The following is a 21,663-nucleotide window of genomic DNA, read 5'->3' as shown; positions in this document are numbered from 1 at the left end:
GAACGGGTGAGTGGTGGAATCTTGCATTGTGGGACCAGTCTGCACTTGGTCTAGTTAACATATAAAACTACAGGGGTAAATCAATAGGAAGAAATCTCACCAAAGAACTGTGAATAATTTAGATGGTATTGCATCCAAATGGACAAAATGAAAGACTACTTCCTGCAAGTTGACTTGAAGGAGCAGACTGTAAAGTATAACAATACATTGGATGAGGTCTCTGCACCGTGGGTTACGCAGTGTGCTTGGTGCAGTACTGAACCATATTGACCTTGGTTTATGATCAAAGACTCAGTCTGCAGGTTGTTTTGTTTAATTTAGAGATACAGCACGGAAACAGGCCCTTCGGTCCATCAAATGCGCACCGATCAGTGACCCCCGCCTATTAAACCTATCCTGCACACACTAGGGACAATTTATACTTATAACAAGCCGATGAACCGACAAACCTGTACGTCTTTGGAGTGTGGGAGGAATCCGAAGATCTCTGAGAAAACCCCCGTGGTCACGGGGAGAACGTACAAACTCCGTAAAGACAGCACCCGTAATCGGGATCGAACCTGGGTCTCTGGCGCTGCGAAGCAGCAACTCTACCGCTGTGCCGCCCCCTGCAGGTTGTAAGCGGCAGTGTTAAGTGTGTTGCAATTGGACAAATTATTGCAATAGGAAAGGACAAGTTAAAAAAAACAACTGCTCCTGACCGTTACCTCACTTAGAGTAAATTTATTTAGAAATGCAGTTATATACATAGTACAATTAAAATTAAATTAACTTTGTACAAATATTAAAATACTATCTTGACACCCATTGCAATATACAGGATTCCAAAGAAACCTTAAAGCAAAAGCCAAAGATGGACAGATCTGATTGACCCCAACACATTCCCAAGCACCACTCCATTACACTAACAGGCAAGTTACAAGAAACAGCGCACTTGTCTCTGTATAAGCAGCAGTACAACCACCGCTGCACAATGGCATCCTCTTCCTCATTTGGAAACGCTAGAGAATGTATATTTACAAAAGAAATGGCCAATCCCACTCAAGCCCTCCTCTCCTCTACAGCCAAGAGTCCAAGGTACAGGCGTGTTACAAAAAAAAAAAAGCAAGTCAACCCAAGAACAAGATTTGGATGCACATTCACACATCTTGGCACACTGGAAGCCTCTCGAACATCAGGGCCAGGAAGATGGGAACATCTGGATTCTGGCTAAGTTCACTGCAGGTTTGATCTCGTTGCTGTGGAGGAGGTGTGGGCTCATCAATTCCTCAAGGCATGGTGAAAATGTAAAATTTACTACCACAAGGCAAAGTCAAAAAGAAATGCTGATAGTTAGAATTAGATTGGTGGGCAAGATAGCAGGATAAATATTGCTATGGTCCACAATGACTGGTGTCCTATAAAGGTTTCTCTGTTCGTCAACAAACACATTTTGCACAATTGCGGGAAACCTAGTTCCAACTGGTCAGGAGTTTGGGTGGATATAACTATACTCAGTAAAACTACTGCACACTATGGTACCAGAGCGTCATTCGCTGCTTAGCAGCCGCCCAAGCTACAAAGCAAAGAATCAACAGATTAGTGAGGCCCTTAGATGTACAGAAAATCACTGGCCTCAAGTGGAGTTTTCACAGAGAGTGTAAGTTTATACATGGGCTTTGCGAAAGAGAACACCGTAATCTTCGTCCTCCTCAACCCCCCCCGATGGTCTATCTGGTCAGCAGTCATCAGCCAGTCATCAAACAAGCAGCTGGCTAGATCTACTCCCCGTAGTCACATGTTCCTAATCTTTCCCCATTTCCATAACCTCCTCCAGAATCTTAAATTCTGGGATTTCCTCCCTAAAGTTCACTGCCTCTACTCCCCATAGTCACTCCACAAGCCATGTTAGGAAGATATTTATTTTTCAGTTTTGTGGCAACACTCCCGTGAAGTGCCTCAGGAAGAATTATTTTGTTACAGTAAATAAATACAAGTGTATCGTGCACAGATGCTTTGTGAGGACAATATTTAAAAAAATAAAGTGATATGTCCATGTCTACTGTTGAGTGGGGCCTGGGGCCCCAAATCTCCAGGCCCATCACCTAAAGTGAAGGCTAATGCAAGTTAAACACACACACACACACACACACACCATTTAAATCTGCAAGGCAAAAAGATTAAATATATAGATTCCCACTTTCCCTTTTATTTACACCACATGAGGGCGAAGAATATTCACTGGTATTTGGTAATCCAGCCATGGAAGTTTGCAGGCATTTGGAGTGGGTGTGAGGAGGATTTCAGAGGTGGACGCCCCAGCTTTGATCTTCGCTTGAACTCATGGGGTCGGCTTTACTGGTTCATCTGTGATCTAGGGTGGGAGAAGGAGCAAGCCACACAATGATCTCACTGCTGAGATATGGCTCGCCTGTCAGCCTCTCACATGGTTGTGGATGCAAGTCCATCTCTAGAGACTGAAGCACAAGTCCAGGGTGGGCACAACCCAGTGCCCATCTGTGCCATTTGCACAGTCTTCAGGCGATGTTAGACTAAGGTACCATCTGCTCTCGTGGGGAGATGCAAAATAACCAATGTTTCTATATTGGTAAAGAATTTAAATTTCAAACCAACAACTCTGAAACGTATCTTTTTGGTGCTCTTATGAGTAACTAAATAGTTATGACCATTAATTCGCAATGATTGTGACTATTAATAGTTATGACTATTAAGTATCTCATTTGGTGGTAAAACGTTTGAGGCATTGGGACATCGTGGACTAAATACAAGTTATTTCTGTTGAAGAAACCAACTCGACCACCATTTCATCAATCATGCAAGCTTTCCTGATCCCAGATCAATACTTGTGTACTACAGGTGTCGGGGTTATGGGGAGAAGGCAGGAGAATGGGGTTCGGAAGGAGAGAGAGATCAACCAGGATTGAATGGCGGAGTAGACTTGATGCGCTGATGGCCTAATTCTACTCCTATCACTTATGACCTTGTTAGTGAACTGTCCCTCTGCGTGAATGGTTACCTGCTGAAATGCTGAATCTGGTTTTCCGAAGCCAAGTATGATTTATTAAGGGGCCAGAGAACCTGGGAAGAGGATGGGAGGGGGTGTTGAAAAGTGCAAAATGGATTCAGCACTGAGCAATTTTCACCAAAGGTCACCCACTGATCACTATATCTCATGTTGTCCCTCCGAAACAGTGTGTGCTTCATTTGTTTTATATTGAATCCCACCTGAGACAGCTTTGAAGTGAGAGAACAATGCAAGAAAATGAAAAGCTGTTCACTTTGGTCGACAGAACAGAAAACCAGAATATTTCTTGACGGTGAGAAGTTGGCAAATGTATGGAGAATCTTGGCATGGAACTGGAGATGCTGGAATCTTGAGCAAAACACAAAGTGCTGGAGGAACTCAGCAGGTCAGGTGTATCTGCAGAGTGAATGGACAGAGGACATTTCGGGTCGGTACCCTACTTCAGATTCAGGAACTAGGCATAGAAATTCATGAAATCCAGGAAGTTAATGTGCATTGACAGTGGGAGTTAAAGATTAATGGTACGTTGGCCTTTAAGGCAAGGCAGAGCGGTGACACAAGAGACTGCAGATGCTGGGATCTTGAGCAAAAAACTATTTGCAGGAGGAACTCAGCGAGTCGGGTAGCATCTGTAAAACGGACAGATGATGTTTTAGATCAGGACATTTCGGGTCCCAACCCAAATGTCCATTTCTTTCCACAGATGCTGCCTAATCCGTTGAGTTCCTGTTTTTTTTTTTACAAGGCAGAGGGGATACAATTGGACTCTAATGCAAATACATTGCAGTTTTATGAGCACTGTGCGCTGTTTTGGCCCGCATACCCAAGGAAGAACAGTGTGAATTAATTAGATTGATTCCTGGGATAAGGGGATGTCTCACCAGATTGATGAAGACTGTATTTTAATAGAACGAGACACGAGTGAAATGAAACTGGCCGGAGTGCCCCCATCTAGGAGGCATGTCTCAGGAAAAAGGATCAACTATTCACGATCACGACATGGTAAAATGAGACGGCTGTAAATCTTTGGAATTCTCTAGCCCAAAAGGCTATGGATGCTCAGTCATTCAACATGCGCAAGACGGAGATTGGAGTAGTTTTGGACAAGATGGGAACCAAGGGAGAATTGTGCAGCAAAGTAGATAAGGTACAGAATCGGTCATGCTGTTATTGCACGAAAGGCCGTACGATCTAATGCAGGTTCTGCTTTTGTTCTCAAGTTTCTAGTAGCAGCTGGAGATAGGCGAGCATGCCTTTAAAGTGGACCGGGCAGCAGCTGAATAAGATGGATGCAAAAACGGCACTGAGGGCCAAACCAGAAAGTGTGGATAAAATGCACAGGTCAAGCTCTCACCCACCATGTTCCATCAAATCCCAGCCCTGCACTGCAAATATCAGGGTTATTCATCCCTTGCTGCACAGTCACCTCGCCCAGAATTAACCAGCGTGAGTGAAGGCAACCTCTGGGTCACACCGGTTAATTCCACTGGCAGAACATACCCAGAACAAACAGCGTCACTATCACGTCCCTGTCACCAGTGGGCAATGAGCATCTCTCTGGCTTGGGGTCTTGGAATAGAGTGAGTGAGCTGGAGAAGGTGGATCAAGTGCTGAAGAGGATGGTGAAGCTGAGCAGTATACCCCGCACCCATCACGTTAAGCGTCCTTGAGCAGTGGAATATCTGAAAGAAAAGAGAACAGGGTTTGAGTGAAGCGCAAATGGGTCAAGAGACAAGCTAATCATTCATAACCTTACAGCAAACAAGAGAACATACTATCATCTCTGGAGAGAAGGAATGGGTGACATTTCGGGTCGAGAATGGTCTCAACTCGAAACGTCACCCAATCCTTCTCTCCAGAGATGCTGCCTGTCCCACTGAGTTAAACCAGCATCTGCAGTTCCTTCCTACACATACTATCATCTCCCCGGTGTGAAAGGCAGCCTTACCCCACACTGCTGCTGATGTCACTTCCAGCTCCAAAGCCCTAAATATCTCGTAAAAATTCTGCAAATCTCTTTCCCCATAAAACTAAGATTTTAATAAAGACTTCCATTTTCCTGCCCTGATATCCGGATCGAGGGCCCGCGCCGCTGACCGGGAATCCACCCGGTAGGCCTGTCTGGCCACCCCAGAGGAAAGAGTCAGGCGGAGGACCGGTGAGCAGACCGGCTGCAAGAGGCTGAGCGAGTAGACTGAATGCCGGCTACATTGGCGGAGGACACCAACAGCTACACTTGGCCAAATGGCCTCCTGCCGTCTCTTACAGGTTCCACATTATTGTTCTGAACCGTGTTATTTCCCCCCGTTGATTACAACCTGATGTGGGAGCAGTGAGCAGAGCGAGCCACACGCCATGTTGGTCATCAAAGTAGGACCTTGATCTGTTGGGCTGAGGAATGGTTAATGGAATTTAACACAGAGAAATGTGAGGTGTTGCATTTTGGAAAATCTAACATGGGCAGGACCTATACAGTAAATAGCAAAGCTCTGGGGAGTGTTATGGAGCAGCGGGAATTAGGAGTGCAGGTGCATGGTTCCTTGAAAGTGGCATCACAGGTAGATAGGCTTTCGGCACATTGGCCTTCATCAGTCAGAGCACTGAGTATAGAAGTTGGGAGGTCATGTTGCAGTTACATAAGATGTTGGTGAGGCCACATTTAGAGTATCGTGTTCAGTTTCGGTCACCATGTGATAAGAAAGATGTTGTCAAGCTTGTAAGGATTCAGAGACGATTTACCAGGATACTGCCAGAACTCGAGGAGACTGCGATACAGGGAGATTTTGAGCAGGTTAGGGCTTTATTCCTTGGAGCACAAGAGGATGAGGGGTGATCTTATAGAGTTGTACAAAATCATGAGATGAATAGATTGGGTATTTTTCCCAGAATAGGGGAATTGGGAATCAGAGAACATAGGTTTAAGGTGAGGGGGGAAAGATTTAAAGGAAACTGAAGAGTAACTTTTTTTATACAAAGGGAGGTGGGTGTATGAAACGAGCTGCCATAGGAGGTAGTCGAGGCAGGTACAATTGCAGTGATTAAGAAACATTTAGACAGGTACATGGATCGGGTGGGTTTAGAGGGATACGGACCAAAACCAGGCAGATGGGATCAGTGTAGGTGGGGCATGTTGGTCACCATGGGCAAGTTGGACCGAAGGGCCTGTTTCCACGCTGTACGGCTCCAGGACTCTATATCTAATTCACTGTGTACTTGGGGATTCTAGACTTGAGAGCGTGGAGCGAGTCTTGTCCACTAGATGGAAGCACTGATGAAGAATTACATAGCTGAGGGCAGTGAAAAGGCAGAAACGAGAGCTCAGTAACCGTAGGCATCAAGTTAATCCAGAGACACAAGAGACTGCAGATGCTGGAAGGCTTCTGAACCAGAGTGCCGACTAAAAACGTTGTCTGTCCAATATCCTCCACAGATGCCACTCTGGTAGTTTTCTTTTTTGACCGAGTTAATCAGGCCCTGATCACAACCTGGATACAAGGAACTGCAGATGCTACTTTACAGGAAAAAGTCACAAAGTGCTGGAGTAACTCAGCGGGTCAGACAGCATCTCTGGCAAACATGTTGCCTGACCCGCTGAGTTACAGCAACACTTTGTGTCTGATCTTAAAATGCCCCTAATTCAATTCACTAACTTCCAAAGGCTTCCAGTCAACAGCAGCCCGACTATGAACCAATTAGCCCACCAGTTCTGCCCTGCAATATATTACACAGACTTAATTTGATACAACATCTAAACCTGTACGTTAGTTAGGAGCTCCTATACATCCGCCTAGGCCTACACGATCTCCTGGTTGTCAGAGTGAGGCGACAAGCAAAGTGGAGGAACATCACCTCATATTTCACTTGGGCAGCTTACAACCCAGCCGTATGAATATTGATTTCTCGAGTTTCAAGTAATTCCTGCATTCGCTCCCTTTCCCCGAACCCCAAAGCTAGACGTTCTACCAGTTCCACTGTTCACATCCGTGTATCTCTTCATTATCACCTCTACCCCAGCCAACAATGGGCCATTATGGGCTCCACCCTTCCTTGGTCATCTGTTGCCGGCCCTGCTTTGCTTTGTTCTAGTCCTTTTGTTACCTCCAGTTCCCTCCCTTCTACTTTCGGTTTGATGAAGGGTCCCGACCTGAAATGTCACCCATCTTTTTCTCCAGAGATGCTGCCTGACCTGCTGAGTTACTCCAACACTTTGTGTCTGCCTTTGTTCAGTCTAAGCCAAGCTTATGGACACCCCCCCCCCCCCCCCCCCCCCCCCCCCCACACCTCTAGTACAGGTATACACGTGCCTAGGCATTATGGGAAATGTTGGTCACCATGGGCAAGTTGGGCCGAAGGGCCTGTTTCCACGCTGTTTGACTCCAGGGCTCCATATCTAATTCACTGTGCACTTAGGGATTCTAGACCTCCCTAAAGGTATCATGGTGTATCTACTACTAGGTATGCAACGTGAATCCCATTAGATGCTGTGAAGGTCAGAGCGTAATACAGTGTGGAAATAAACCCTTCGGCCCAACTTGCCCACATCGGCCAACACTAGTCTCACCTGCCCGTGTTTGGTCCATATCCCTCCAAACCTGTCCTATCCATGTACCTGTCTAACTGTTTCTTAAATGTTGGGATAGTCCCAGCCTCAACTACCTCCTCTGGCAGTTTATTCCATACACCCACCAACCTTTGTGTGAAAAAGTTACCTCTCAGATTCCTATTAAATCTTTTCCCCTTCACCATAAACCTATGTCCTCTAGTCCTCGATTCACCCACTCTGGGCAAGACACACTGTGCGTTTACCAGATCTATTCCTCTCATGATTTTGTACACCTCTATAAGATCACCCCTCATCCTCCTGCACTCCAAGGAGTAGAGCCACTGCCTACTCAACCTCTGCCTATAGCTCAGACCCTCTGGTCCTGGCAACATCCTTGTAAATCTTCTCTGCACCCTTTCCAGCTCTGGTGAACCTCCCCGACCACCAGCTTTCAGTGCCCGTAGAGACAACATCAGGCCAAGAGGTTCCCCGCTCACCGTCAGTAGATCCTGCGGGGGAGTTGAGAGACAGGAGACTGTGGACGTCACTGCTCTCCGAGTCCTGAGTGTCGGAAGACTGTGAGAGCCTGAGGGGTCCCCGGCGGGAATTGTCGGGCAAGGAGGGTGCGGGGTGGTGGATGAGAACAGTCTCTGAGCGGCTGCTGCTGCTGCTGGTGGTGTAGGGCTGGGATGGGCCGGGGCTGCCGTCCCCCCCTCCCCCGGGGCGGGGGGCTTCTGCTGGCGCCTGCGCTCCGGGCGCCGGGCCTTCGGCCATGACGATCTGCACCCGCGAGCCGGAGGGGGCGATGGCGGCGCCCGAACTGCCGTACACAGCCTCTTCATAGGAGGGCAGCGAGACGGGGACTCCGTCCACCACGATGGAGACCTGGTTGCCGGACACGCCCTGGTCCCGCCTGGCGGCACAAACACACGTCCGTTAGTCAAATTCCCCATGCTCCCCGCAAACCCACTCCTCTTCCCCATGGCATTCCCTCAATACTACCTATTCCCCACTCCCGCTCTTTCCCCCACGCCACCCATACTCCCCGCCAACCCACTCTGCTCCTTCATGGTCTCTCTCACTACTACCTACACCCCACACGCTCCCCCACGGCACCTTGCACCACCCATTCTCCCCCTGCACTCCCCTCCCCCTCGCGCCCCACTCTCCTCTCTCACGCACCTCCCCGCCAGACCTTCCCTCACCTGCTGTGGTGGAACGACTTGAGTTTGGGTTGCAGCAGAACAAAGAGGACGACCAGGAGGAGGATGAGGGCAACAGAGCTGGCCGTGGACGCCACGATCGACAGTGTCGGCACCCCGATATTCTCCCCGCTCTTTTTAGCTAAACGGAGAAGGGTAAACAGAGTGAGCGCACCACGTGAGAGGCAACCAGAGCACCCGTGCAGTCACACGGAGAACATGGAAACTCCACACAGACAGCACCAGCGGTCAAGATTTAGCACGTGTCTCTGAATAGGAAATGGAGAGTGCTGAAGGTGCTCAGAAGGTCAGCCAGGGACAACATTGACGTGGTTAAAACCGGAGGGATCAGGTTTGTGGAAAGGGAAATAAAGTTGGAAAATGCATGAAATGCCCAGCGGGCCAGGAAGCATTTGCAGAGAGAGAAACAGAGCTCACGTTTCAAGTCAGTGAACTTTGATCAGAGCTGGGAAAAGTTTGAAACTGGATACGTTCTAAATTGTAGAGGAGGAGGACTCCAGAGGACAAAGGAAATGTCTGTGAAAGTGGGGTGGGGTTGGGAATGAAACCAAGACAAACAGAATGACACAAGTGTTGCTGCCTGAGAAGAGGGTGATGAGTCTCTTAATATCAGCCAACCTCCAGAGGAGGTATAACAATCATTATATCAGTAAAACAGGTACATGGGCAATAAATTATTTGACAATTTTTTGAGGCAAGGCACATGGACACAATTCATATGATCATAAAACACAGGAGCAGATTTAGGCCATTCGGCACATCAAATATCTGAGATTTTCATAAGGTTACTTCATCTAATTGAAGGTTATTTCAGATTCAGGTGGTAACCTTCAATCTGATGAAGTAACCTTATGAAAATCTCAAAGAAAGATTTAAGTTTATTGTGAGGGAAAGAACTGCAGATGCTGGTTTAAATCGTAGGTAGACGCAAAATGCTGGAGTAACTCAGCGGGACAGACAGCATCTCCGGAGAGAAGGAATGGGTGACGTTACTGGTCAAGACCCTTGTTCAGACTGATGTCAGGGGAGTGGGCGGGACAGAGATAGAATGTAGTTGGAGACAGTGATAGCCTTGTCCCACGGTACGAGTTCATTCCAAGAGCTCTCCCGAGTTTAAAAAAAATCAAACTCGTGGTAAGCACGGAGAATGAATGTAGCGGGTACGTCGGAGCTCGGGGACGTCTCTTAGCGGCTCGTAACGCTAACAGCAGGTACTCGGGAAGACTTGCTAACGGCAGGTAAGCACGGGAAGACTCGTGAAGATTTTTCAACATGTTGAAAAATGTCCACGAGAGCCCCGAGTACCGACGAGTGGCCATTACCGTAAATCTCCGAGTTCGAATCAGGGCAAACTCGGGAGAGCTCTTGGAATGAACTCGTACCGTGGGGCAGGGCTATAAGACTGGTGGGAGAACTGGGAAGTGGGAGGGGATGGAGAGAGAGGGAAAGCAAGGGCTATTTGAAGTTAGAGAAGTCAATGTTTATACTGCTGGGGTGTAAGCTACCCAAACGAAATATGATGTGCTGTTCCTCCAATTTGCGCTGGGCCTCACTCTGACAATGGAGGAGGCCCAGGACAGAATGGGAGGGGGAGTTAGTGCTGAGCAACCAGGAGATCAGGTAGATTAAGGCGGACTTATTCAGCAAAACGATTGCTGAGCCTGCGCGGATATACAGGAGAGCCTGGGCTTGGTCTTGCCGATATACAGGGGTTCAAGTATATTGTGGCAAGTTGGAGTTGATGTGTCCTCACTGCCAAGTGGCTGAACGGTCTGCACCTCAATCAGATACTGTCACTAGAATACCTAATTCTGGGTGTTCACTGCAGGGCTCAATTTGTGAGCTTAATATCCCTTTAAGGTGTTCATGAGGTTATAACATTTGCCCATGCAATGTTAAACCATTCATGCTATTGCTATGTACAACTGCAGGCCAACATAAGTCAAACATAACGTAGGGAGTGAGTCAAGGGCCACAGAATACCAAGCATTATTGTACTGAACAGCTGACATCTTACTCGGGTGGACTCTCTTCCCAGTTAAAGGTCAGGGGATGAACAAAGGAGGGAGTGGGCATTCCCCCCTCCCCCCTCCCCCATTGAGGAGGGGGGAGTCAGTCTACCCCACGACAGAAGGGGGAGGAGTTGTACAGTTTGATAGCCACAGGGAAAAAGGATCTCCTGTGGCGTTCTGTGCTGCATCTTGGTGGAAGAGCAGGTATTGGACTTTCAGTGTAGTGATACACTAGCACTCTCCTACACACTAGGGACAATTTCACCGAGGCAACATGAACTTACAAACCTGCACATCTTTGGAGTGTGGGAGGAAACCGAAGCACCCGGAGGAAACCCACGCGGTTTTACAAACCCTGTACATACAGTATCTGCAGTTAGTATCGAACCAGGGGCTGTGAGGCAGCAACTCTACCACTGCGCCAATGTGCCGCCCTGAATTGCAAGATGGGCCCAGGTTGAAGCCAGGAGCCCGACACTGACCTGGATTTAGTCTGCAGCTGACCTCCATGGCGGGCTCCCACTCTCCACTCTTGCAGGTCAGGTACTTGTAGTCCCCCTTCAGTGTGTAGCCCTCATGGCAGAAGTACTCGATGACTGTCTTGGGCACAAAGTCGTTGCAGGTGGATGGGTGGCAAGCAAAACCCCCATTTTCCGGTTGAAAAGGGTGCCGGCAGTTGGCTGTGAAGAAACAGGACAAGGATCAGAGAATGCAGGGAGCCGGGATTCACAGACAGCTCTTCGGTGAGCTTAGTTTAGAGATACAGCGCAGGAACAGGCCCTTCGGCCCACCAAGTCCACACCCGACCAGCGAACCCCGTACACTAACACTATCCTACACACACTAGGGACAACTTACAATTAACCTACAAACCTGCACGTCTTTGGAGTGTGGGAGGAAACCAGAGCTCCCGGGGAAAACCCACACAGTTCACGGGGAGAACGTTCAAACTCCGTACAGACAGCACCTGTCGTGAGGGTCGAACATGGGTCTCTGGCGCTGTACGGCAGCAAGTCTACCGCTGTGCCACTGTGTTGCCCAAAGGGCTGGAGCTGGAGACGGCATGAGTCCATGCTGCCAGTGACACAGCTCATAGCCTCAGCTGGTCTCCTCTGGTCCACGTGACCTTCCGAGACTACAAAGGCCTCCCCAACACCGCCACCTTACTTGGTCTCCCACCCCACTGGGATCCTCCAGGCTGACCACCCATCCCCACCTGCTCAGCAGTCTTCATCTAATTATACCATCCCTCTGAGCCATCCCTCACCAGAGTCATAGAGTCATACAGCATGGAAACTGGTCCTTCAGCCCACCTTAGTCGGCATCTGGCCCAGTGGTTGCCGTAGCAACAGCCACGGGACCTCTTCAGACACCCACGGGGGATGATTAAAAGAGGTCGTCATTCAGAGCTGGGCAGTAACCACGCTCGAGGCACAGGCCAAGGCCGAACACGGTCATTCATTCACCAACAAGACAATTAATCTCCAGTGGGAATCCCCATCAGCTCAATGCTAAAAGCACTGCAGATAAATAGATTATTGGTTAGTACAGGTGTCAGGAGTTGTGGGGAGAAGGCAGGAGAATGGGGTTAGGAGAGAGAGATAGATCCAACATGATTGAATGGCGGAGTAGACTTGATGGGTGGAATGGGATAATTCTACTCCTATTCCTTATGACTGTTGGGGGCTGTTTCCAGCTTCAGGTTCCTGGGGGTCAACATCTCCGATGACCTCTCTTGGACCCACAATACCTCAACTCTGGTCAAGAAGGCTCACCAGCGTCTCTTCTTCCTGAGGAGACTGAAGAAGGCCCATCTGTCTCCTCAGATCCTGGTGAACTTCTACCGCTGCACCATCGAGAGCATCCTTACCAACTGCATCACAGTATGGTATGGCAACTGCTCTGTCTCCGACCGGAAAGCACTGCAGAGGGTGGTGAAAATTGCCCAACGCATCACCGGCTCCTCGCCCCCCTCCATTGAGTCTGTCCAAAGCGAGCGTTGTCTGCGGAGGGCGCTCAGCATCGCCAAGGACTGCTCTCACCCCAACCATGGACTGTTTACCAGGGAGATGCTAACTGCATTTCGTTGTCTCTGTATTGTACACTGACAATGACAATTAAAGTTGAATCTGAATCTGAATCTGAGTAGGAGGCTGCACCTACACCACTGCATCAAGCTGGGACAATGCGGGCCAAGACATGGTCTCTCAAGATGTGGGCGGCAATTATAAGAGGAGATTGGATAGTTTAGAGATACAGCGTGGAAACCAGCCCTTTGGCCCAGCCAGTGATTCCCGTACAGTTACACTATCCTACACACACTTTGCAATTTTACTAAGCCAATCAACTTACGAAGCTGTACGTCTTTGAAGGGTGTGAGGAAACCAGAGCATCAGGGGAAAACACGCACGATCAGGGGGAGAACGTGCAAACTCCGTAAAGAGAGCACTTGTGGCTAGGAATTGAACCCGGGTCTCTGGCGCTGTACAGCAGCAACTCTACCGCTGTGCCACCGTCCCACCCATATAAGTATATAAAATTATATGAGGCTTAGAGAGAAATGACAGTCAGAAGCTTTTTCCCCCAGGGTGGAAATGTCCAACACTAGAGGGCATGGCTCTTAGGTGAGAGGGGGAAAGTTTAATGGAGATGTACAGGGCAGGTGTTTGTTGCACAGGGAGTGGTGGGGGGGCTTGAACGCAGTGCCAGGGGTGGTGGTGGAGGCAGATACGATAGTGATATTAAAGAGACTTTTAGACAGGCACATGGAAGCACAAGGAATAGAAGGATCACATAATCACATACAGGCAGATCAAATCAGTTCAACTTGGCAGCATTCATGTTTGGAACCAACATTGGTTGCTACCTTCTTTACTCAGAGGGTAGTTAATCTGTGGAACTCATTGCCACGGAGGGCTGTGGAGCCCGTCAGTGGACATTTTTAATGCAGAGATAGACAAATTCTTGATTTCAATGGGTGTCAAGGGTTATGGGGAGAAGACAGGAAAATGGGATTAGGAGGCAGAGATCAGCCATGATCAATGGCGGAGTAGACTCGATGGGCCGAATGGCCTAATTCTACTCTTATAACTTGTGAATTAGTGACCATTGTGGGCCAAAGGGCCAGTTCCGGTGCCTGTACTGGTCTATGTTCTAATTGTCAGCTGAGCTTCAGTTGGCCACTTGTCCACCTGTCGGGCAGACGGCTGTGGGTCAGAAGTCCCACACCAGAGACTGGAATATAAAACCCAGCCGGTCATCCTTGAACAGCCCAGAGTGAGTGCCATCGGAGACTGGTATAAAAGATCCTACGGCTCCATTTTGTACAGCCTCTCGGTTATGATCAGCTGTGTCCACATCGGCTACAAAGCATTTCTACATTAAGATTAAAAAATAGGTGGCAGAAACAGGATATCAACACCTTATGTCTGAAGAAGGGTTTCTACCCGAAACGTTGCCTATTTCCTTCGCTCCATAGATGCTGCCTCACCCGCTGAGTTTCTCCAGCATTTTTGTCTACCTTCGATTTTCCAGCATCTGCAGTTCCTTCTTAAACACCTTATGCCTGATCTGCTACTCAGTAAGCTCATGGCTGATCTCTTACCTCAGCACTTCCTTGCACTAACTCAATATGTAAAAGTCTGTTGGTCTCTGTCCTGAATATCATCCATGACCGAGACTCCACTGTGCAGAGAATTCCAGAGATCCGCCACTCTTTAGACGGCAAGATTGCACCCCGTGTCTGAGTATCTAACCCCTCATTACAGAATAATCAGACTCCTAAGATACCTCATTAGTTGTCAACCGCGGCTGGGTGCTCCTTGACAGGAAAAGTCTTGCAAAAATGCAAGATCTTCCTTTTCAACCACAAACTAGCTCGCTGCTACAGCAGAAAACAATATCACCAAAAGTGCCCTGGACAGCTGCCACATTCCTGTCCAAGTACGACACAGCCCATTGTTAGAGGGATTGAGATCAGACAATGCGCAGGACATGGCTGGTTAAAAGCTGATCTCACCCTCCACGTTCATCAGACTGAACTGGGCATGAGAGACTGACAAGGGCTGGAGGTCAGCCTAAGATAGACACCAGTTAATACGAGGGGAATGATCGCACACAGCTCACAGGCAGGACAGGGCAGAAATGAGTGGATAACCACATAAAAAAGAATAATCACACGCACGAAAGTCCTAGACGCGCACACACACGCACCAAGAATGAGATATAGAGGAATAGTACACAGACACATAGGAAAGTGATAGAGATACAGACAAAGACACACAAACATGCCGATGAAGGGAAGAAAAATAGACATACTCCCGCACAGGAAAGGTAGTGACATAGCTACACACAGACACACCGGAATGTGATAAAGACACAGACCACACACACACAGGAAAGATACAAATAGGAAAGAGATGACACACACACACACACACTCGACAAAAAAGGATACATTTGAGACAAGATTTCAGAGCAACCCATAAGCATTACAGCAACATTCATGAATCATGGCCACATTTGGGAATCATAAAGCTATTTGTACCAATACATCCTGCAATGTGTTAACAAATGGCTTGGCTTACACTAGGGACTTGAGCTTTGTTTTGATTTTGCACCATAGTGGGTCTTTTTATGATTCAACTTTTTTTAATCTATTGAACACTGTGTTTACAATCCTGTTGTGGTGCAGCAAGTAAGAATGTCATTGTTCCGTTCCGGGACATATGACAATAAAGCACTCTTGACTCAGGGAATAAGTCAATAATTTTAGTAATGTTGGTTTGAAAATAAAACACTGCGCAACACACTGGCACGATGTGCCCTGCTCCTAAATGCAGGCACCTGAGAACACAGGCTTGGTTTAAACATCTTATCAAGCGGTGGCGTTGTGACTGCGAAGACTTCCTCTGTACAGCGCTGGGAGACCTGGCCTCGATTACCTGCTCAAGTTAGGACGGCACTGTGACGCAGCAGTAGAGTTGCTGCCTTACAGCGCCGGTAACCCGGCTTCGATCCTTATTACAGCTGCTGTCTGTACAGACTTTGTACGTTCTCCCTGTGACTACGTGGGTTTTCTCCAGGTGCTCCGGTTTCCTCCCACACTCCAAAGACGTACACATTTGTAGAGTAATTGGCTTTGGTAAAATTGTAAATAATCTCTAGTGTGTAGGATAGTGCTAGTGTAAGGGTGATTGCTGGTCGGCGCGGAGCCGGTGGGCCGAAGGGCCTGTTTCTGCGCTGTATCTCTAAAGTCTAAGTTCCTGCACAGAGACACTCGCTTGGACAAACTTCATTTCATAAAGGGCCTGTCCCACTGTACGAGGTAATTCAAGAGTTCTCCCGAGTTTCCCCTGATTCGATCTCGCAGAATTACGGTAATAACCGCTCATAGGTACTCGGGCTCTCGTGGACATTTTTCAACATGTTGAAAAAACTTCACGAGCTTACCGCGTTTCCCGAGTACCTGCCGTTAGCGTTATGAGCCGCTAAGAGACGTCCCGAGCTCCGACGTACATTCTACATACTTCCCGAGTTTGATTTTTTTTTAAACTCGGGAGAGCTCTTGGGTAAATTCGTATAGTGGGACAGGCCCTTAACTGAGAGAAACTCTCTCAGGAACAGGCAGAGTGGACCATGCGGCCGAGGGAATTCAAGAGGGAGCAGCAGTCAGCAAGGCACTGTGTTTGGTGAAGATAAGACACAAAAAGCTGGAGTAACTGAGCGGGACAGGCAGCAACTCTGGAGAGAAAGAATGGGTGACGTTTCGGGTCGAGACCCTTCTTCAGACTGTGCTTGGTGAGCTTTGCAGCGGGGCTGTAGTTCTGTTTCACTTCCCTAACCATGGAGCCTGACGCAGCTGTACTCCTGCACCGTGTAAACACAATCAGACCTTTGTACCAACAGCACTGAGAATGTGAGCACTTGTGCAGCCCCACAAAGATCTGTTTTCCTCTCCATGAGATGGGACAAAAAGATAATGACTCCAAACGGCAACCACAGCAGTGAGCCATTGAGTAAAGGCGTCAGAGAGAGGGGAGAAGCATGGTTCCAGTAGTGGGAGAGTCTAGGACCAGAGGGCACAGCTTTAGAAGAAAAGGACGAATAATAGAGTCGAGGAGGTTCTTTAGACAGAGGGCGGTGAATCTGTCGAATTCATTGCCAACAGATGGCTGTGGAGGCCAAGTCATTGAGTATTTTTTTTAGAGATTGATAGTTTCTTGATCAGTAATGGCGTCAAAGGTTATGGGGAGAAGGCAGGAGATTGGGGTTGAGGGGAAAAATAGATCAGCCGTGATTGAATGGCAGAGCAGACTCAATGGGCTGAATGGCCATATTCTGCTCCTATGTCTGATGGTCTTTTCTTTGGAAGTGAACTGTGGTGCAATTGGGGCTCAAATCTCCATTAAAAATGATTCCCTCCCTCCACCCCCCAACATTATCTCCCTCCCACACCCTAGATAAACTCAATGGAGTCAAGTTTCATCAAGAACAGGCCAGAGGTGTGTGTGTGTGTGTGTGTGTGTGTGTGTGTGTGTGTGTGTGTGTGTGTGTGTGTGTGTGTGTGTGTGTGTGTGTGTGTGTGTGTGTGTGTGTGTGTGTGTGTGTGTGTGTGTGTGTGTGTTTGTGTGTGTGTGTGGGGGGGTGTGTGTGGGGGTGTGTGTGTGTGGGGTTGGGGGGGGGGGGGGGGGGGGAAGTTCAGCATCTCAGAGGTTTCCACTTTGTTCCCCCTCCCAATGGTTTAACTGGAGCAGACAGGACCTGGCCCAGTGACAAGATGAAACTACCTAGGGCAGAGGAGTGGATGACGAACCAGGCAGGCCAACCTACTTAGTCATGGTAGCTTGCCCAATACTGGAGCAACTATCAACATGCAACGACAACTGCAATCAAAATGCACCCAGGCACTTCACAAGAGCAGCACTAAACTATATGGGGCACAGAGCCACGAGGAAATCTTAGGGGAGGTAATTAAGTGCACAGAAACTTGACCCAGAAGATAGATTATTTCACCGTACCTCAGTGCATGTAACAATAAACTAAACTGAACTGAGATTCTCCAGAGGATTGTCACCAAGGAAAAAAAATGCCAGGCTGCTGCCCCAATATTGGGGCCATGCTATCAGTATGATTGCCTTTAAGATAAGATCGTAAATGTTGAGAAGTATGTAGGAAGGAACTGCTGATTTCTTGATTAGTACGGGTGTCAGAAATGATGAGGAGAAGGCAGGAGAATGGGGTTAGGAGGGAGAGATAGATCAGCCATGATTGAATGGCGGAGTAGACATGATGGGCCGAATGGCCCAATTCTACTCCTATCATTTATGATTTTACACTGGTTTAATCCGAAGATAGACACAAAAAGCTGGAGTAAATCTCTGGGGATAAGGAATAGGTGACGTTACAGGTCGAGACGATGTTGGTTTCATTTTTATCTGACGTGAAGAAGAAATCCTCGAGGCACCACTTTGAGGGGGGATTCTTTGTGCCCCGGCCAATTTTTTCTCTCAGTCAACCTTGGTTAAATAAAAGATTTGACCATTGAGAGTGTGGCGAATGCCATTGTGGCTGGTCTGTTTCCTACTTACCAGCTGGGGCCACTATACAACAGTGGTCTGATTGTAAAGTGCTTGAAATACAGTTATGCCTCAAAATATTCCAAGTTCTTATCTGCCACTTTAACAAGGAAATTAATGAGGTGGATACATTTAGTTTAGTTTAGTTTAGAGATACAGCGCGGAAACCAGCACCGGGACCAGCGATCCCCGCACATTAACACAAGCCTACACACACTGGGGGCAATTTACATTTATACCAAGTATACAAACCCAAGCCAATTAACCTACAAACCTCTACATCTTTGGAGTGTGGGAGGAAACTGAAGATCACAGAGAAAACCCACGCAGTAATGGGGGGGGGGGGAGGAACTTAAAATTCCTTTCAGACAGCACCCGTAGTCGGGATCGAGCCTGGGTCTCTGCCACCGTGCCGCCCTTAGGAATTTAGGGAGGGAATTCCAGAGTCTGGGAACAAGAAAGTCAAAGTTGCATCAATGAATAGCAGTGTCTTGGAAGCAAAAGGAATAGGAAGAACAATTAGGAATAGGAAGAACTGAAAATTGCTGGAATCACTCAGCAGGTCAGGCAGCATCAGTGGGTAGCAACACAGAGCTAACTTTTCAGGTCAACATTTTGAATGGTCTGATTCACCAGAATAGCACAGTGAATAAAATACAGTATCTCAGTACACATCACAATAATAAACCAATACTAACATCATTCAGCTTACGCTACCATTGGATCAAAGCTAAATTGTATCTTAATTTCGTTTATCTGTCTTTGTTCCTGCCTTTCCCAAACAAATCTTATCAATTTCAATTTTGACTTTTTGATGACCATTTTCTGGGGGGTATTGTGTTATCCGAGTACTGTGTTAGCAGACCTGTCATGCTGCTGCAAGTAAGGATTTCATTGTTTAGTTGGGGTGGGAGATTGCAACCTTCACGTGGTCCACCTTGTTTCGTCTAATGCAATCAACCCAACGTGCACAAACAAAGAGATGTAGTGTTTTGGCTACTTTAGGCTGTGCACGCCATACGCAAGAAGACGACTGTTTAGTTATTGGTACAAATGACAATTAAATCTTGACTCTTGTCCCTGCAGCTTTTTAGAAAGGTTCCCACTATTCTTTATGTGAAGACCTTCCTGACTTTAATCAGTAGGTTGGTCCAATCCTTAGACAATGAACCTCGTTATGGACTCCGATACTGAGTAAATCCCCCGATATAACTCTCAAGACATTTGAAACAGCTCATTTATATCACCCTTTACCTCTTCCACTGCCAGAGCATTGTACGACATTACACTATGCATCCTGCTCATCCATGCAATTTAATCCAAACTCAGTGAACCCCCTATTTGCTAATGAACTCAATGACTGGTGAATCTGTGCAAATATAATCCCCTCTCACTTTTCGCTCCATCTTCCCCATTTTTTTGTTGCACTTCCTTTGAATGTAAAGCAAAAGGAACCAGAATTTCACCCTGAAGGTCAAGGGATTATCCTGGGAAATCACCCCAATTGCAACCTGATCTGGGAGGGTCCTACCTTTGTGTTGATCCCTTGCTTAATACTGTTCTACAGCGGCGAGAAGCAAAATTAGTGTATAATTTAGCTTAGTTTAAGAGCAATGATCACCTGCACACTAGTTCTATCCTACACACTAGGGGCAATTTAGTTTAGTTCAGTTTATTATTGCCCTGTGTGCCAAGGTGCAGTGAAAAGTTTTTTGTGTGGTATCCAGTCAGCAAAAAGACTACACATGATTGCAATCAAGCTGTCCACAGTGCACAGATACAGGTTAAAGGGTGTAGCATAGTTTAAAAAGATTTAAGAGAGAGAAGTGGATCCGCTATCATTCATTGCAATCGCTCCAGAGACCAGCAAGCAAAGAATCGCCTGGCTTCGGCTCCATTTTGCCTTGCAGGATTCACAGAAACCAATTAGCCTACAAACCTGCACATCTTTGGAATGTGGGAGGAAACCAGAGCACCCGGAGAAAACCCACACATTCACGGGGGGAATGTACAAACTCCGTACAATCAGCACACGTAGTCAGGATCGAACCAGAGTCTCTGGTGCTGCAAGGCAGTAACACTACTGCTGCGCCACCGTGCCATCCCGCGCCGACTGTCGGGAAGGCACAAGGACTGTGGATCTCCTGTTCCCAACCTCAGCCTCCTGGATCCAGTACTGGCAGCCCCGGATCACTGCACATGGACACGGCTGCCAACATGTCACAGGAAGGCCGCGCTGATTTGAAAGGCTTACGGACACGCCAAAGAAAATTCACATCACGATGGCCAAACCTCAGCACCCGAGACAAGCCTCAGACGAGAGTCACCCTGTACAAAAACTCGGCACAAAGACCGATCCCGCTGAACAGCACACAATTAAAAATGTGTGCAAGTCATTCAGACATTGAAGAAGTTTTTGGCTGAAATAGTTTTTAAAAAAAAAGAGGAACTTAAAGAGGTTTGACAACACACAGCATAAAGTTCTACACTTGCTCATCTTCGCCTGAAATCTGAAGAAGGGTCCCGACCCGAAACGTCGCTTCAATGGTTCATTTATTAATGTCCTGTGCATTGAGACACAGTGAAAGGCTTTGTTTCCATGCTACCCAACCAAAAGACTATAAAAGAATACCTATTCTTGTTCTTTAGAAATGCTGCCTGGCCCGCTGTGTTACTCCAGAACTTTGTCTCTTCTTTTGCAAACCAACACCTGCAGTTCCTTGTTTCTATATTTAAACTCCACACCAAAGAAGAGTGTACACCATCTACAGGATGCTGCACTGTGAGCCATATGGTGCGGGTCTCCCAAACGCACAATCTCCACCTTCTGGGGTGGGGTTGTCAAAGGCACTCAGAAATGTCACAACCTACGACTTGTGTGTCTCTGTCTGGAACCCCTTCCACCGCTCAAAGCATCCATTCTCCCCACCATGGGGCATGCATAGCTACAGCATGCACCATGCACAAAATGCACTGCATAAAACATCCCCTGGTGACTCCCATGGCACCTTTGTTCACAAACCTGATATATACCTCCTGGAATGAAAGTGCAATGTCGTAAGCAGCTGGTCTCATTGTTGTCTCAGAGCCCTTGTCTCTTCACATTCCCTTCCTGATGACAGTGGAAGTCCAGCAATTGCAGAGATGCATCTGGGCACAGAAGTCCCCATTTCAGATTCAACACCTGCCATGTATTCTGTACTCTGCTGGCTGTTCATTTATGTGAAGAGCATCTCAGAGAGAAAGTGTCTCAGTGACAGCACAAAAACAGGCCTTTCTGCCC

At 47.6% G+C, this 21,663-nt stretch overlaps 1 protein-coding gene across 3 annotated transcripts in view; it reads right to left on the bottom strand.

The window, feature by feature from the left end:
* Positions 1–697: 697 nt before the first annotated feature.
* The window catches only part of susd6 (sushi domain containing 6), a 59,481-nt gene continuing 38,515 nt past the window's right edge, over positions 698–21,663 (bottom strand). For all 3 annotated transcript variants that reach the window (XM_033026796.1, XM_033026795.1, XM_033026797.1), the window contains 4 exons: positions 11,286–11,483; positions 8,774–8,912; positions 8,066–8,481; positions 698–4,707 (listed from right to left, as the gene is read on the bottom strand). In XM_033026796.1, the coding sequence (XP_032882687.1) occupies positions 4,682–4,707; positions 8,066–8,481; positions 8,774–8,912; positions 11,286–11,483 (779 nt within the window). In that variant the 3' untranslated portion in view covers positions 698–4,681. The remainder of the gene's footprint in view (positions 4,708–8,065; positions 8,482–8,773; positions 8,913–11,285; positions 11,484–21,663) is intronic.

The sequence above is a fragment of the Amblyraja radiata genome, chromosome 9 (assembly GCF_010909765.2).
Source record: "Amblyraja radiata isolate CabotCenter1 chromosome 9, sAmbRad1.1.pri, whole genome shotgun sequence".
NCBI classification, from domain to species: Eukaryota; Metazoa; Chordata; class Chondrichthyes; order Rajiformes; family Rajidae; genus Amblyraja; species Amblyraja radiata.
Note: the sequence above shows the minus strand (reverse complement) of the source record. Positions and strands in the feature narration are given on the sequence as shown.